General features: G+C 43.6%; 2 protein-coding genes across 2 annotated transcripts; one reads left to right on the top strand and one right to left on the bottom strand.

Moving 5' to 3' along the window:
- Positions 1 to 314: 314 nt before the first annotated feature.
- FRG1 (FSHD region gene 1) lies at positions 315 to 15,100 on the bottom strand. Its single transcript, XM_005282057.5, has 9 exons — positions 14,941 to 15,100; positions 14,340 to 14,407; positions 12,593 to 12,715; positions 7,043 to 7,100; positions 6,662 to 6,776; positions 6,148 to 6,252; positions 3,294 to 3,385; positions 2,273 to 2,383; positions 315 to 1,125 (listed from the first exon to the last, which is right to left on the bottom strand). Exons 1-9 carry the CDS (start codon positions 15,000 to 15,002, stop codon positions 1,089 to 1,091), a joined length of 771 nt encoding a protein of 256 aa, XP_005282114.1. The 5' UTR covers positions 15,003 to 15,100; the 3' UTR covers positions 315 to 1,088.
- On the top strand, positions 8,016 to 9,910 carry LOC135983708 (myb/SANT-like DNA-binding domain-containing protein 2). The gene is made up of 2 exons (XM_065596813.1): positions 8,016 to 8,678; positions 9,630 to 9,910. Exons 1-2 carry the CDS (start codon positions 8,144 to 8,146, stop codon positions 9,755 to 9,757), a joined length of 663 nt encoding a protein of 220 aa, XP_065452885.1. The 5' UTR covers positions 8,016 to 8,143; the 3' UTR covers positions 9,758 to 9,910.
- Positions 15,101 to 17,277: the final 2,177 nt, after the last annotated feature.

The raw sequence follows: 17,277 nt of genomic DNA, 5'->3' as shown, positions 1-17,277 counted from the left end.
GCCAAGGTCCAGACACCAGATAACAGTAAGTAAATAAAAGATTTTGGGGGCCATTCAAAAGTGTTTGACGGTCCGGATTTGGCTTGTGGTCTCCTTATTAACTACCCCTGCCTTAGGTTATAGGCAATTGCATGCTCCAAATTTAAAACCACAAAAAACAGTACAGACTACACGTTGCATGAAGGTAACTTAAATTATGGGCATCACGAGAAGTAAGAATTGAGACGAAAAGGCTGAGCATGGTAACCAAGTACTTTTTGAAGACAGGTTAGAACTGAATTGTGAAGGTGGTGTTGCAATCAGTACAGTTGGAATAGTTCCCATAAAGGGATTTTATTAAAATAAAATTTTAGTGACAAGCATAAATAGCAACCAGTATTCTACGTAATAGTTATTAGGAATGCACAGTATCTGCATTTTCAACATTCTTTAACATTTTTACTTTAAAAGATAGAAACAAGTCCATCTAACAGCTTTAAGTTAGCAAAATCTGAAAGAACATAAAAATATCAGCAACATATGAGTAATTAAGGGGTCTCTTTTTCTCATGAAGAACCTCAATTTCTACATTTCTTCATTTCTCCATACCGTTTTTCAAGTACATAGTTTATGTAAGTATTCACTTAATGACCCATTGTTCTCTATAAATGTTGAAAACCATTCTAGATCTTCAGTTGGTATCAGGCAGCATAGCTCAACGGAAGTCAAGCTGAGACTTCAGTCCCATATGTTCAGAGAGACATTAGTTTGATAAAATATTTATTTATTCAATGAAAATACAATTTGTCAGGGCAACTTTGTAGTTAGTTTTGTATTCAGCTCTTCTCTTCTTTATTGTTAATCATGACCTTCAGATTACTGAGTTGCTTCTCTGAACCTTCGACAATTCAATTTGCTAAAGCTATTTAGTTTTGGATCAAATTCTGCATACCAAATTTCAATACCATGTAAAGTAATTCTAATGAGAAGTAGGAACAAAAAAGTCTTTCCATAAATAAAGTCACTTTTGCAAAATGTCTTATTCAGATAGTATGTTCAGGTGGACAACCAAAGGATATAAAAGCAAGCAAACAAGCCAATTGTTTTTGTCACTTGCAGTATCTATCGGCTTTCAATTTTGCTCGCCTATATGAAAGAGAAGACAGACAAAATTTAGGTTACACAAAAGCCATAAAATGTTAACAGTGTGATAGTCACAAGACATATGAGTAGGCTGTTATAACATTTGCTTCTACTTAACTTTGGAACATTTGCAAATGACATTAGAGGCCTGTTAGTACTTTTGATTTGTTTGGTGGCTTTGTTACTTTGCACAGCTAGCATTTGCTCTTGCATTAGAGCCGTAAGGAATATGCCTGCTGGTTGCGCATGCAACCTTAACATTTTGGAGTTTTCTAACTTCTGAATCATGAAGCCTTAGTCTTTTACTGTTTTTTTAATGGACTATTTCAAAGACGGGGAATGTAAAGAAAAATGATTCCAAAATCAAAAACTATTAGGCTGGACATCTCTGGCATGCCACATCACACTTAACAACGAAAGGCTTCATTGGAGTACACAGTGAACATCACAGAAAACATTATGCCAGGTTCATAAAATTTTCAGTTGCACAAGTCAATGCAATGGGGCAGGGCTCCTATGGAACCCTAATGCCTTAAATCGACATGTCAACAATTGTACAGTGGTAGAAACAGCTTTTAATGTTTTTTGCAGCTGAGTTAATTACTTTTAGGTATACAATACAGCTTTCTTTTGCTCAGAACACTGGTAAATAGTGCTTGGGATATTCTGCATTCCCCAAATACTGCACCTGTACAAAGTGCTATTCTCACACCCTCATAGCTTGGTCAAACCAAGACTGGTTTTCACTAGACAGTGTAAAAAGAATCCTCAATAGTGGCTATTTCCCTACAAAAATGCAACTTTCTATCCCCGTTTTGGTGTCAGGGTTGTTGAAAAAAATAAAAGTAAGAATTTTGCTTTTATAATACAATATTATTGTTCTCCACTCTCCTTGTACTCAATTGATTGAACCAGTTTTGCTCAAGCTTTCCATAAAAAGTTTTCTTTCAGATAGAAACCAGGCAGGCTTGAAAAATTTCAGCTCAAAAGGGGAGTTTCAAAAATATATAGACAGCAGAAAATGGACTACAGTGAGAACATTCAGGCAATCTTCACTCTAGTTGTCTTTAGCATTCCAGGTATATCACAGATTCATCTGTCAATAGCTTTCATTTAATTAACAGATGGAATTATTTGGATTTTAAAATACCTGTCCAGCAGCGTCTCATGGAAAGTGCCTTCTTTTCTAGCTTTTTTGAGAGCTTTACTGTCTTCTTGGCTTATTTTGAGTTTACGATCTTGGAAACTTTGGAACTTCTTTCTGGAAACAATAAACAGTGTGAAAATAGCTCCAGTTCTATTGAAACTTTATATAATAAAATGCAATAGTTGTGCTGGGATTTCAAAGTTCAATTCCTGAACTAGACTGGTGGCCTAAAAGTAGAACAAGATGCAAGAGAATCTATAATAGTCTCACATGTTGCACTGAGTGTTGTGGGTGCAACGTTTTAGAATCATAGAATATCAGGGTTGGAAGGGACCTCAGGAGGTCATCTAGTCCAACCCCCTGCTCAAAGCAGGACCAATCCCCAACTAAATCCCCAAATGGTCCCTTTGAGGATTGAACTCACAACCCTGGGTTTAGCAGGCCAATGCTCAAACCTCTGAGCTAGCCCTCCCCAGGGACCCTGTGTTCTGAGTTCATGGGTGGCGGGTACAATAGGCCAGAGGTGTTGCTACTGCGGCTGCCAGACCCTGGTTGCGGGGTTTGGTGGTGAAGTTTTTGCTTTATTATGCCCCAAGCAGGTTCCGGGGCTGCTGAGGAGGTAGTATGTACCTCCTCAGCCCCCTTGGAACCTGCACGGGGCATATCAAAACCGTCTTCTAACAAATGCTTTTCCCTTGGGCAGGTTGGGTCCAGAGAGAGAGAAGGGGAGGTATGGTGCGGCTTCTGCCAGCCCTGGGCTCCTCCGGGCAGGGGTGTGTGGGGGAAAACAGAGGAGGGGAGGCTCATCTGAGAGGGAAGACTGTCATTCAGCAGGAACCTCTCTGGGTGGTTAATGTGCAGTGCTGACAGACGCTGAAGAGAATTTCATTTGACTAGAAGGATGGTGGGTCAGGATTGTTTTAAACAAGGGGAGATGGGGAATCCTTTGTGCTCAGATATGGAAATGGATAGTTTATTTTGTGAATGTAGAAGGCTGGCAGCTATATAGCTTTCAATTACATACACATAATTGATTTCACATTGTTTAACATTTCCTTTGTCTTCTTCTGGAATGTCATCTTTCTGCTTAGCTTCTCTTTCAGCACAAGTACGGATCTAGTTATTGGGGAAAAGGAAAATAGAAAATGTACATTATACGAACTACAATTGATAGTAAGAAAAAATTAAACAAATTCTAACTTCTCCTGGTACTCAAGATATTACAGATGTTGGATTTCTGAGTAGGTCTTTTCAGTTTCACAGCTTGTTAGGATATAACCAAAGATCTCTTAACAAAAAAGTTGGTTCTATTCTATTCTGGTTAATTTTTTTTAATAAAGTCTTTGCTCCTACCTTGTAATTTTATATATAAAACATACAAACACTAAATAACATTTCACATATTTCTTGAATATACAAACAAAATATATTCTGAATCTATAGTGATATATTAAATACTACATTTAAGTGATTAGCCAAGATTCATGCGGTGACCAGTTCCCCCAGGGTGCCACTTGGAACTGGCGTACCACTGAGCTCGCCTGACCCACCAGCCTGGGTTCCCTTTACACTGTGCTGCTGTGACAGGCTCTCAAGCTCCCTTCCTGCACACACACAGGTCGGGCCACACCCAGGTGCAGTTTCACACAGATGCTGAGATCAGCTCTGCATGGGAAAGCTCAATTAAGGAATTGCCCAGCACTCAAGTGCACACCCCCTCTGGAGTTTAAACCCAAAATTGTCTTGTCTTGTGCTGCACAGAGAACTGTACAGTGTAAGCTCATGAAATTCGCTCCCTCCCTCAATGTGGAGGAAGATTTGCACAGCTTTTTGCCCCCCACTTAAGAATTCCTCAAACTGATTTAGAAAAAACAAAAACAAGTTTATTAACTACAAAAGATAGATTTGAAGTGATTATAAGGGATAGTGAACAGATCAAAGCAGATTACTGAGCAAATAAACAAACACACAAACTAAGCTCAAGCTCCTAAAGTAACTGGTAGAAATACCCAATTTTAACCCTAAATGTTGTTTTAAGCAGATTGCAGAGGTTCTTGAAAGCCAGCTGCTCTTGCTTGAAGCTTAAAACTCCAGGTATCTCTTTCACAGACTAGACAACCTTCCAGCTCAGCTCCTCCTCCCCCAGTCTTTGTTTCTAAGGCCTTGTCTACACTGCCACTTTACAACGCTGCAACTTTCTCGCTCAAGGTGTGAAAAAACACCTCCCTGAGTGCTGCACATTTCAGAGCTGTAAAGTGCACCAGTGCTGGGAGCTACTCCGCTCGCAGGGGTGGTTTTTTTACAGTGCTGGGAGAGCTCTTTCCCAGCGCTGGTGCCGCAGCTAACAGCCACATTAAAGCCATAGCAGCGCTTTAACGTGGCTAATGAAGACATACCCTTAGATGTTTCTAGCAGTCGTCCTGGGCAGGGATTCAGTGAAGAATGAACCACAATTATGTCACTCCCCTGCCCTAAATAGGTTTTACATATGTCTGGAATCCTTTGTCTTCCAGTGCGATTCCCACTCTTGGCCAGTGGAAGAGTACTGATTTTATCGTGGAATCTAGTACAAGGTGACTTGATCACATGACCCTTCAGCCATAACTCAAAGTCTATTTGCAGAGTCCACAGGAAGGCTTTCCAGGAAGGTGGGATATTAGCATCTTCAAAGACCTATTGTTTTTCCTAATGGCCCTTCCAGCCAGCAATCTAGACCAACTGCATTGTTTAATGGGTGTTCCCCAGGTGTAAACACATTTATAATAGGTAAATAAAATAAATGTATAGACAATATTCCTAACTTCAGATACCAAAATGTACATGCATACAAATATGATAATCATAATCATAACCATTCCAATGATATCTCACATGACCCATCTTGCATAAAATACATCTTAGTTATGCCATTATCGTAACAGTATTTCTACAAATTATATGGGACGTAATGTCACACAAGTTCTGAAATAGTTAATGCTCTGCTATATATATGCAATTAAAACATAACATTATCTGTCCTTGGCAAGATGAAAGAGGACTTGGAGACTCCTATTTAAATTGTATAATCTTACAAGACTGAGTTCTTAGCAAATTTTATATATCAAGTTTTAGATTAAGTTTATGGAATTTTAGAAACTAGAAATCAAGACAAGAATTTTTGTTTTTGTTTTTACTGATTTAATGTCCAGGAGTTACAATACATTGCATTTTTAATTTAACTGATGTTGAATTATAGATGGAGCTTAAGTGCTTTTCCATTAAAAACTGTGACAGTCTTGTTTTTACTAACCAGGGACATCTAGTACTTGCACCCGACACCGCCAAGGAAAACCCAAGTTGCTGTCAGTTTCTGGCAAGGAGGAGGTGGTACACTTCTGAGCAAGTGTTGAACAAATAATATAGCATACTATTAGGGAGCAATTTGCTGTCAGAAGTACAATCTGGTTTGTTCAGACTGAAAAAGACAGTGACCACTTGTGGTCAGAGATCTTGTGGCATTCGCACAAGAGTAAGGAGTTTCCAATCCTGGTTACCTGGTATAAGCCAGTTTTGTTGAGTATTCTGCCTACCTGCAATTTCAATTGAGTATAATTAATCTTCCTGTCTTAAATAGTTAGGCAGCAGATTTGTTGAAAAGCTGCCCCATACCACCTTGGAGATGTCTGTAATTCAGTGATGAATGAAGATGCTCCTTTATGTGCAGTTTGTAAAGTGAATTAGAAAAATTCATGATGAAAGGTATTATGTAAACTTAAGATGTTAGAATGTTTGTTCCATAAACATTATGGATTGTGCATAGTTTTGCATTTTCTATTATAGCATTCAAACGGATAATATAATTATAAAGTATATATATCACACACACACACACAGATTACCTTTATCATTTCTTCTTCCCCTGCAGTTTTACTTTTGGCTTCTATATCTCCCTCTTCATTACAGGTGATAAAGCAGCTATTTGCTGCTAATAAAGCCATTTTCCCCTGTTAAAATACCACCACTTAAGTTAGTACTGTGAACAAATTTTAAACACACGCCTTAAAATTATAAGATTTAATTCTAGAATACTCCAGAAGACACCACAGATGTCTTCTCATCTTCTGCCTAAGGAACTCTTAGTAGCCAGCCTTGCGGATCTGCTGTCTCTTTTACTCTTACATTGTATATTGCTGCCAAAACAGACAAACATTTTGATTTAAAGTCTTTAAAAATACAGTAATTTACCCACCTGCAACTTACAAGTTAACTATTCTTTATAATCTTGCAATACCTGTCATGTCATTGCTTTACCACCTGTATGGAAGTGTATCCTATTAGCACTATTAATGTTAAGTTTAAAACAACAATTTTTACCAAGAACATCACCTGCAGTTAATATTAGAGATAGCTTACATCTTGGAAGACAGGTTCCCATTGCTCTCTTGATCCTATTGCATCTGAGCGTCCAATAACAAGACCATCTGAATTTATGCCAAGGTATTTGCCATAGCCAGACTTCAGTGCAATTCTTAGAGAAATGAGGGGAAAAGATGCAGAATGTTTTAAAGTTAAAACACTTTAAAATATTCAGTATATCAAAGAGGTTCAGTATTTTGGTTCTAGATATACTTCTAAGAGCTAGCTTTTATAATAAAGGAGATTTTAAGGAGGGATATTTAGCTTTGATTCAGGGTAAGAGATCGCATATAGCAGTCTAAATGAGAACTGATAAGACATTCTTGAAGTAAGACCTGCACAACATCAAATTTTTCAAAAATCCACTGGAGTAATTACCTGGTGTCAGACAACTTTACTGCTGTAAACTGTTCAGGAGGACTAGGGCCATCGTCCTCTGAAAGAGAAATTTTTTTGAAAATTATTATCAGGTATAAAGCATTAGATATATAATTTTTGAATTTATGAGACTAAGTTTAAATAAAGCTGATAAATTAAACAAGAATTATTGGTGTACAATACAGGAAAAGGCTATGATGCGGGGCCAGATATTGACATAAATTTTCAAAAGAGTATCCAACTACTGTAAAAGCAAAAAAGAGTTTTATAGGAGTTATCTAAGCACCTATATGATTAGCACTCTACAAGACACAAATAAAGCCAATCCCTGCCCCTGACAAATTTAGGATTGAGAATTTATAGCAATTCATGGAAAATGTGCATCTAAATCCACTGAATTGCTTTGTGAATCTCAGCCTATGCATTATATAAGCTTCTCATAACAAAATGTACTTGCACTGTTTTACTTGAGCGCATGACTAGAATTTGGTATTTTGAAAGCCACCACCACTTTTGCAACATCAGGAATGATATACTGCCGCTATTCCTGGACTGGCGTTACCTTACTCTGGGGTTGAAAGACATCCAAATTCACTCTGCTTCCAGAATAGGGATTCCCTACTTGAGCTGTGCCTCTCTCACTCCCAGAGTGAGGGAAAGACCAGCTACCAGGCCACTTCCACAGAACATCTGCATAACAATTACAGCACCCTTTGGCCTGGTCTACAGTATGGCTTTAATTCAGATTTAGCAGCGTTAAATCGAATTAACCCTGCACCCGTCCACACAACGAAGCCATTTATTTAGAAATAAAGGGCTCTTAAAATCGATTTCTGTACTCCACCCCGATGAGCGGAGTAGCGCCAAAATCGATATTGTCATTTCGAATTAGGGTTAGTGTGGCCGCATTTCGATGGTATTGGCTTCCAGGAGCTGTCCCACAGTGCACCATTGTGACCGCTCTGGACAGCAATCTGAACTCGGATGCACTGGCCAGGTAGGTAGGAAAAGCCCCGTGAACATTTGAATTTCATCTCCTGTTTGCCCAGCGTGGAGAGCACAGGTGACCACAGATAGCTCAGCTCATCAGCACAGGTAACCATGCAGGCCGATAATCGAAAAAGAGCACCAGCATGGACCGTACGGGAGGTACTGGATCTGATCGCTATATGGGGAGAGGATTCAGTGCTAGCAGAACTTCGTTCGAAAAGACGAAATGCCAAAACTTTTGAAAAAATCTCCAAGGGCATGATGGAGAGAGGCCACAATAGGGACTCAGATCAGTGCCGCGTGAAAGTCAAGGAGCTCAGACAAGCCTATCAAAAAACAAAGGAGGCAAACGGTCGCTCTGGGTCAATGCCGCGGACATGCCGCTTCTATGCTGAGCTGCATGCAGTTCTAAGGGGGGCCACCAGCACTACCCCACCTCTGACCGTGGATTCCGAGACGGGGGTAATCTCAGCCATCCCTGAGGATTCTGCGGACGGGGAAGAGGAGGAGGAGGAGGAGAAGGAGGAGCTTGCGGAGAGCACCCAGCACTCCGTTCTCCCCAACAGCCAGGATCTTTTTCTCAGCCTGACTGAAGTACCCTCCCAACCCAGTATCCAAGACCATGACCCCATGGAAGGGACCTCAGGTGAGTTTACCTTTTAAAATATAAAACTTGTTTTAAAAGCAAGCATTTTTAATGATTACTTTGCCCTGAGGACTTGGGATGCATTCGTGGCCAGTATAGCTACTGGAAAAGCCTGTTAACGTGTTTGGGGATGGAGCTGAAATCCTCCAGGGACATCTCCATGAAGCTCTCCTGGAGGTACTCCAAAAGCCTTGCCACAAGGTTTCTGGGCAGTGCAGCCTTATTCCGTCCTCCATGGTAGGACACTTGACCACGCCATGCTTGTAATCTGGTATCATTGCATGACAAAGCCTGGCAGTGTATGGTCACGGTGTTTGCTGGCATTCAAGCAACATCCGTTCTTTATCTCGCTGTGTAATCCTCAGGAGAGTGATATCGCTCATGGTAACCTGGTTGAAATATGGGAATTTAATTAAGGGGACAGATGTGGCCGTTCCTACTGGGCTGTTTGCCTGTGGCTGAAAAGAAATCCTTCCCTGCAGTTAGCCAAACGCAGGGGGGAGTGGGGGGGAATTGGCCCTGAGCTTTTCGCGTTTGGATAGCAGGGATCTTCCCTGTTACCAGCCACGCGGTGCGGGGAGGGGGTACAGCGATCATCCCAGAGAATTGGATGGCGGGGGGGTTAGTTTGTTTTCTGCTGCTGAAGGTTAACAGGAAAACCGCAGCAGTCAACGGGCTTTGCTTGGTATGTGGGAAAGGAGGGCGCAGAAGCCGAAAGACAAGGCTTACCATGGCCGCATGCAAGCTGAATTCTGTTGCCCGGACCTGCGTCTGTGATCTCTAACACCAAAGTCACAGGCACTCAATATTAAGATGGAAAATGCGACCTTGTACTGAAATCACATGTGCTATGTAATGTGAATAGTGTTGTTCACCATGAAAGAGTATAAGCATTGTTCTGTAAAATGTATTTTTTAAAAACTTCTCTCCTTTTTTCCATCCCTCTCGCAGTTGCAAATTTTTCAAGCCTCCCTCCTCCGTCCCGAAGGCTATCTCAGATAAGGCGGCGGAGAAAGAGGACACGAGACGAGATGTTCTCAGAAATAATGGAATGCACCCGCAATGAAAGAGCTCATTAGAATGAGTGGAAGGACACGGTATCTAAATATAGGAAAGATGCCAGTGAACGTGAGGTCATGAGGGACGCTCGAGATGAGAGGTGGCAGGCTGCAACGCTGGGTCTGGTGCGTGATCAAACGAACATGCTCCAGTGTCTGGTGGAGCTTCAGGAACGGCAGCAGGATCACAGAGTGCCACTGCAGCCGCTGTGCAACCTCCCTCCCCCCTCACCATGTTCCATATCCTCCTCACCCAGACGTGTAAGAACGCGGGGGGGGGGGGGGGAAGGCTCCGTGCACCCTCCCACTCCACCCCAGTGGACAGCCCAACCAAAAGTCTGTCATTATATTGAATTTTTTCAGTGGCCTTTTACTTCCCTCCTATCCTTCTCCCAATCCTCACCCAGATTACCTTGTCGGTTCTCTCCCTATGTTTATAATCAATTAATAAAGAATACATGATTTGTAAACGATAGTGACTTTATTTCCTTTGAAAGCAAGCTGGGGGAAGGGGGAGGGTGGGTTCCTTACAGAGAATGAGTCAATAAAGGGGGCGGGTTTTCATGAAGGAGAAACAAACAGAAATTTCACACTATAGCCTGGCCAGTCATGAAACTGGTTTGCAAAGCTTCTCTGATGCACAGCGCTTCCTGGTGTGCTCTTCTAATCGCCCTGGTGTCTGGCTGCGTGTAATCAGCAGCCAGGCGATTTGCCTCAGCCTCCCACCCTGCCATAAAGGTCTCCCCCTTACTTTCACAGAGATTGTGGAGCACACAGCAAACAGAAATAACAATGGGGATATTGGTTTGGCTGAGGTCTGAGCGAGTCAGTTACTATCGCCAGCGACCTTTTAAACGGCCAAATGCACATTCTACCACCATTCTTTTCATCCCTGGGGGGAGGGATAGCTCAGTGGTTTGAGCATTGGCCTGCTAAACCCAGGGTTGTGAGTTCAATCCTTGAGGGGGCCACTTGGGGATCTGGGGCAAAATCAGTACTTGGTCCTGCTAGTGAAAGCAGGGGGCTGGACTCTATGACTTTTCAAGGTCCCTTCCAGTTCTAGGAGATGGGCTATCTCCATTAATTATTATTATTCTGCATTTGCTCAGCCTGTAGTTGAACAGCTCCTGACTCCTGTCCAGGCTGCCTGTGTATGGCTTCATGAGCCATGGCATTAAGGGGTAGGCTGGGTCCCTAAGAATAACTATTGGCATTTCAACATCCCCAACGATTATTTACTGGTCCGGGAAGTAAGTCCCTTGCTGCAGCCGTTTAAACAGATTAGTGTTCCTGAAGACGCGAGCGTCATGAACCCTTCCCAGCCAGCCCACGTTGATGTTGGTGAAACGTCCCTTGTGATCCACAAGTGCTTGCAGCACCATTGAAAAGTACCCCTTGCGGTTTATGTACTGGGTACCCTGGTGCTCCGGTGTCAAGATAGGGATATGGGTTCCATCTATCGCCCCACCACAGTTAGGGAATCCCATTGCAGCAAAGCCATCCACTATGACCTGCACATTTCCCAGAGTCACTACCTTTCGTAGCAGCAGCTCAGTGATTGCTTGCATCACAGCAGCCCCAACAGTAGATTTGCTCACTCCAAATTGATTCCCGACTGACCGGTAGCTGTTTGGCATTGCAAGCTTCCACAGGGCTATCACCACTCGCTTCTCAACTGTGAGGGCTGCTCTCATCTTGGTATTCTGGCGCTTCAGGGCAGGGGAAAGCAAGTCACAAAGTTCCAAGAAAGTGCCCTTACGCATGTGAAAGTTTCGCAGCCACTGGGAATCGTCCCACACCTGCAACACTATGCGGTCCCACCAGTCTGTGCTTGTTTCCCGGGCCCAGAATCAGTGTTCCACGGCTATAACCTGCCCCATTAACAGCATGATCTCCAAAGCACTGGGTCCCGGGTTTGATAGAATTCCATGTCCATATCCTCATCACTCTCGCCGCCGCGCTGCCGTAGCCTACTCCTCGCCGCCTGGTTTTGCAGGTTCTGGTTCAGCATAAACTGCACGATAACGCGCAAGGTGTTTACAATGTTCATGACTGCTGTCTTGAGCTGAGCGGGCTCCATGCTTGCCGTGGTATGGCGTCTGCACTGTTCACCCAGGAAAAAAGGCGCGAAACGGTTGTCTGCCGTTGCTTCCCTGGAGAGGAGGGAGGATATACCCAGAACCACCCGCGACAATGTTTTTGGCCCCATCAGGCATTGGGATCTCAACCCAGAATTCCAATGGGCGGAGGAGACTGCGGGAGCTATGGGATAGCTACCCACAGTGCAATGCTCCGGAAATCGACGCTAGCCCCGGTACATGGACGCACACCACCGAATTAATGTGCTTAGTGTGGCCGCATACATTCGACTTTATACAATCTGTTTCCAAAATTTGAATTATATAAATTCGGATTAATCCCTTAGTGTAGACATACCCTTTGTTGTGGAGTGGGAGTTTTTGGTTGGTAAATGAGAGTCCTGGTCTGATTTGAGTTTCTCTTTTTATAAGACAAATTGACCTCATACTCGTTTTGCATGGTTACTTACAAGAGTCATACTACTTTCCATCTTGTTAAAGGCCTAAACCTACAGGTGAGCATCAGGAAAGGAACTGAATTGCACGTATAAAGAAAACATCAAAACTAGCTTAGAAAAATTGATTAGTGGTCATTCATTAGGATTATTATCCTCTTCGCTGTGCTATGCAAACATATAGGATAATATTTTTTATTATGTATATTAACTAGCATCACTATAAAAAATCTTTAGTTTATTGACTTGAATAAAAACTCTCCATTTAGTAAAATACATTTCATATCTCAACACGGCAAAATTTCTCTTTTCTCGATACAAACCTTTATGTGGTGCTCCAAGGGTAAAAAGGCCATTGTCAAGAGCGTGGATATAAGCTCCCTTGTCCAGTTCTATTGCCACAGTTCCTGTGATTTCACCAAAATTTTTTACTGCCCACCAGCTTCCTAAAATATAAGAAAATGAAATAACATAGCACACTGACAACTGGATTTTAGCCAAATACTATTATTTGAATTAGCATAGCACCTAGGAGCCCTATCATGGATCAGAACCCCATCATACTAGGTGTACAGAATAAAATGATGGTCCCTGCCCCAAAGAACTTGCAACTGACTTATAAGATAGGAGACCACAGATGGATACAGACAGACAGACGAGTACAAGGAACCAAGACAGTATTCGTTAGCATGATAGGTTGCTGGTATGCTGAGACCACTGCCTAACTGTCATCTGTCTTTTTGTAGGCGTCACAGCAAAGGAGAGGTTTACCATGTTGTGGGGAACTGCTCTTAAGCACGAGGGACAGCATGGGAGAAAGCATTAAGGTGCTTATTTGAAAATTTAATAAGTGGGTGATAGAGGCTGGCATCAATGGCAGATCAGAGATGTGAATCAACATCTCAACTGTGAATGTGAAGTTATAGGTAGGGTTGGGATACACTGTGCAGGGCTTTGAAAGTGAAGAGAAGCAGCTTATATTTGACATGATAGAGAAGGGAGAGCCAGTGGATGGTTGCAAAGAGGAAGATGATATGGTCAAACAGGCTAGGAATATTGATCTTTGCAGTAGCATTCTGAATGGATATGAGTGGGACAAGATTGCATTTGTTACGGATGTTAAAAAGAGAAAAGGATGTTCCAATGATTGGGATGATGAGAGCCTACACCACAGTGTTAGCTGCATGGATGGATAGGAAAGGCTATATCTTAGAGAAGTTTTGCAGAAAGAATCTGCAAGCTAGCTTAAATATGAGGACCTAGAGAGAGGTCTGAGTTGAAGATGATGCCCAGATTATGTGCCTGAGTGACAGCAGGAAGATGGTGTTGTTCATGGTGATTGAAAAAGAAAGTGGTGCAGGAAGATCACTGAGGGAAGATTAAAAGCTGTTGTAGCCATGTTGAGCTTCAGCTGATGGCTAGACATCCACAAGGAGCGAGACACAGGTTGAATTTTAGTCTGGGTAGGAAATAGATCTTATCTAGTAATACGTAGTAGCATGATAAGCTTCTACTGTTTAGGTAGTTTGCTGTGAAGCCTTGATTGATAATTATATTTAGGATTACTTTGCTCTTGCAGTAAAACAATTACAATCCAGAAGCTGAACAAAAGTGTTCTGCATCATTCCCTTTAAAGTGAATAAATGACAAACACCAAATACCCTATTTAACTGATGGCGTAACACACTGTGATTAGAAGTTAGACTTAGCTATTGGAAAGATTATTTGTGGCCTTAAACTTAGAATGGCCTTTTCCTCTTTTCTTGGAAGCAGCCAAAAGAACATAGTATGTGTAGAGAAACAGAGGCTATTGGACATCAGACCTCCCTTCTACTCCATATAAAAAAAGATTTCTGTTCAGATTTTTTAAACAAAGTCATTAATTTATTTTTCTTTACTACAAGGACTATGATTTATAGGTTTACAAACACGCCTACAAATATAGTAAACACAGAAGGGTTTTGTATTCATGCCAGAATTCCAAACAAGGAAACAAAACAAACACCCTAACTTTTCCTGTCTTTATCTTTACTTCTATACTGGTGTGCACGTCCTTTAAAGCCAACTCACCAACAATATCAAGCTGATCTTCTGCATTTTCTTCTCTTTTTCTTTTCTTATCTCTGTGTTTTTTCTTACTGCAAAGCGAGATGACAAAATGGCTAAATAATAAACCTTCCCTAACTAACCGTGTGTGTCTGGATCATCACCACTAATACGCAGTAACACAGGGGAGAGAGGGAGAAGGGGGCAGGTCACCAGGGCAAACCTCCACTCTGACAGGGCAACCCTTGGCTCTGCAGACCTCGCTGTCCACAGGCTCACGTTGTACCCATCTCAGAAGTCGGTTTTTAAACCGCTTTACTCAAAGCCGGGCACGTCCCCGTGTGGACGCTCTTGCTTTGGTTTAGTTTACACCTGATCCTGGTCAGTTTAAGCTACAGCAAGCCAAGGCCGCATCACTTCGGAACGAGCGCGTCCACACGGGGACGGGGGATAGCGCGCGCTCTGAGCGACGCGCAGTGACTTCCCGGCTGGGGAGGAAGGGAGCGAGCCCCGGGCAGGGCCTGTGGCAGCAGACGGAGACGGACCGGCCTGTCCATGCTCGGGGGCGGGGCTCATCGCGGCGCATTGGCGACCAATAGGGAGGAACGTCCCGGCCGCTTCGCACCTTTTCTCCTTCGCCCCCTTGAGAACTAGCTTGGTGGATTTCACGCAGGTATATTCCGCCATCTCTGAACTACAGAGGCCGCCGCGCGGTGGCACATACACACAATCCACCCCTTCCTGCAACTCCGACGGGGGCCGCAGAGGGACAAATAAGAACGGCCGGCCCTTAGTCAACGCGTGCGAACGGTGTGCACATGCGCAGTGGGGAATCGAAGCCCCTGCCCTCACTTGGCTGCTCCCGCCCCCTACGGGCGGGTGTTGTGAATGTCTCTGCGCCAGCAGTGCTGGGAGGCGGGGGTGCCCCCGCGCCCAAAGGGGCCGAGCTCTGGCTGGGGGCCGGGCAGAGTCACAGCGGCGGGGCGAGGCCCTGCACGGGATGGGGTTTTGGAGGCGGGGGGAAGGTTAGAAGAAGGGAAAAGGCCCAGATCTGCCACTCAGTGCTGGGCTGATGCAGTTCTTGTGCCCGCGCTGGGCTCGGGGGCGGGATTGCCAACGCCAAAGGCTCAGCGCGCGCGGGCGGCTCCCCTCGGCTCCCACTCATAAGAGTGAAAAAAAAAACGACCTGGCTTCATTGTCTTTGTCTTGTGAGTTTTCACTCTTTAGGGAGCGCTCGTTCCTGTTGTCCAGCTTTTCTCTGCAAGCCTCAGGGCTAGAGATACGTCTACACTGCAATTAGACACCCACAGCTGGCCCATGCCAGCTGCCTCCGGTGCTTGGGGCTCTGACCAAGGGACTGTTTAATTGCCATGTAGACCTTTGGGCTTGGCCCCCTCCCACCTTGCAGGGTCTTAGAGCCCAGGCTCCAGCCATAGACCTAATGTCCACACCACAATTAAACAACCCTGTGAGCCTGAGCCTCATGAGCCCCACTCAGCTGGCATGGGCCAACCACGGGTTTTTAATTGCAGCTTAGACATACCCATAGTCTATGTCTTCACTACAACTTCCTTTTCATCAGTGTGTAGAGTATGTGTAACTAGACACCACAGTGAAAAGCAGCGTGTGTCCACACTACAGTGTGTCGCCGCAGATGTCGATGAAAGGGTCTGGCTGGGAGGCAGCAGGGAAAGGCTCAGCAGCAGGGAGCTGCCAAAGCTTTTCCATGCTGCCTTTCCTCTGCCAGAATCTTTCCCCGCTGCTGGAACCTTTCCCTGTGGAGGGGAAATACTCCAGCAGCAGGGAGGCAGTGGGACACTACACTGCTAAAAATGGCCATGTAGATGGTGGGAGGTACTGCTTGGGTGTGTAGAGTGTCATGTAGGGGATATAACCAAAGGGTTCAGGTATGTTTTTACTTGCCTAAGCAGTACCTCACCGTCTACACTACTATATATATCTATGCTAGGGGTGTGCATAATGTCTGTATTCTACATGCCACCAAAAGGAGTGTGCAGTATAGATGTACCCTAAGGGTTTTATAGTACAGCCTATCACCATAATATCTGAGCATCTTCCACATACAGTCAATATCAATAGCCAAGACCCAATGGACTTCATGAGGTCTCCAGCCCTTCTTCCTTTTCAGGGTCAAAACTCTGGTTGATTCTTTTTTTTCTTTTTGGGTGGTGATGGAAGGCATTTGGAAATAAAAAAGTTGTTTGAACTATGAGCATCATTTATGTTGAAAAAGCTTTCTCAAAAAGGAAGGCTTTGCAACATTTCCTAAAGATGGTCACACTCTAGATTCACCTGATTTCTTCAGGAAGATTGTTCCATAGCCAAATCGCTTCAACAGAGAATGCTTTGTCCCCAGCTCTCACATGCTTTATTCTGGGCTTTCAGATCTCATTGTCCCAGAGGAGCGCAGCTGTCACGGTGGTTCAGAGATCAAAAATTAGACTTTGCTGTAGGTGGGCCTTGATCCATTAATTGCTCAGAAAATCAGGACGAAAGCTTTAAACTAGCATCAGAAACTAGTGTGATGGGCCACACTAAGAACTTGAAGAAACTTGAGCACAGGCTTGATGTGTTCATGGTGGCCTGAGCCATGGAGAAGGTGGGCAGCCACATTCTGTACCAGCTAGTCAGTGCATCATCCGCATATTCATTTTCACATATGAGTTACAGTAATCCAGTCTGGAGGTGACAAATGCATGCATCAGTATGGCCTGGTCCTTGTCCGCGTGAGAGGGACAAAGTTTCATATCAAGCTGGAGGTGAGAGAAGGCATTTTTGGAAAATGATGCTTGCTGGTCATCCAAGCTTAGTGAGGGGTCAAATAGGACCCCGAGTCTTCATATCACTTTGACGAATGAGGGCTGCATGTCTTTGATGGAAGGTGAAGACAATGACTTGGCCAGCTCTTACAAGCTGTTCTTCTTTCTGACCACTTTGGTCT

This window comes from Chrysemys picta, chromosome 5 (genome assembly GCF_011386835.1).
Source record: "Chrysemys picta bellii isolate R12L10 chromosome 5, ASM1138683v2, whole genome shotgun sequence".
NCBI classification, from domain to species: domain Eukaryota; kingdom Metazoa; phylum Chordata; order Testudines; family Emydidae; genus Chrysemys; species Chrysemys picta.
This window is presented reverse-complemented; position numbering and strand designations above follow the sequence as displayed.

Excerpts from the sequence above, each read along its gene's own strand:
- FRG1 (XM_005282057.5), bottom strand. The coding sequence starts at position 15,002 with ATGGCGGAATATACCTGCGTGAAATCCACCAAGCTAGTTCTCAAGGGG. Across the intron at positions 7,101-12,592 it reads CCTTGGAGCACCACATAAAG|AGGACGATGGCCCTAGTCCT; the intron begins GTTTGTATCGAG and ends TTTCTCTTTCAG. Across the intron at positions 6,253-6,661 it reads GGGAACCTGTCTTCCAAGAT|GGGAAAATGGCTTTATTAGC; the intron begins GTAAGCTATCTC and ends GTATTTTAACAG.
- LOC135983708 (XM_065596813.1), top strand. The coding sequence starts at position 8,144 with ATGCAGGCCGATAATCGAAAAAGAGCACCAGCATGGACCGTACGGGAG. Across the intron at positions 8,679-9,629 it reads CCCCATGGAAGGGACCTCAG|TTGCAAATTTTTCAAGCCTC; the intron begins GTGAGTTTACCT and ends TCCCTCTCGCAG.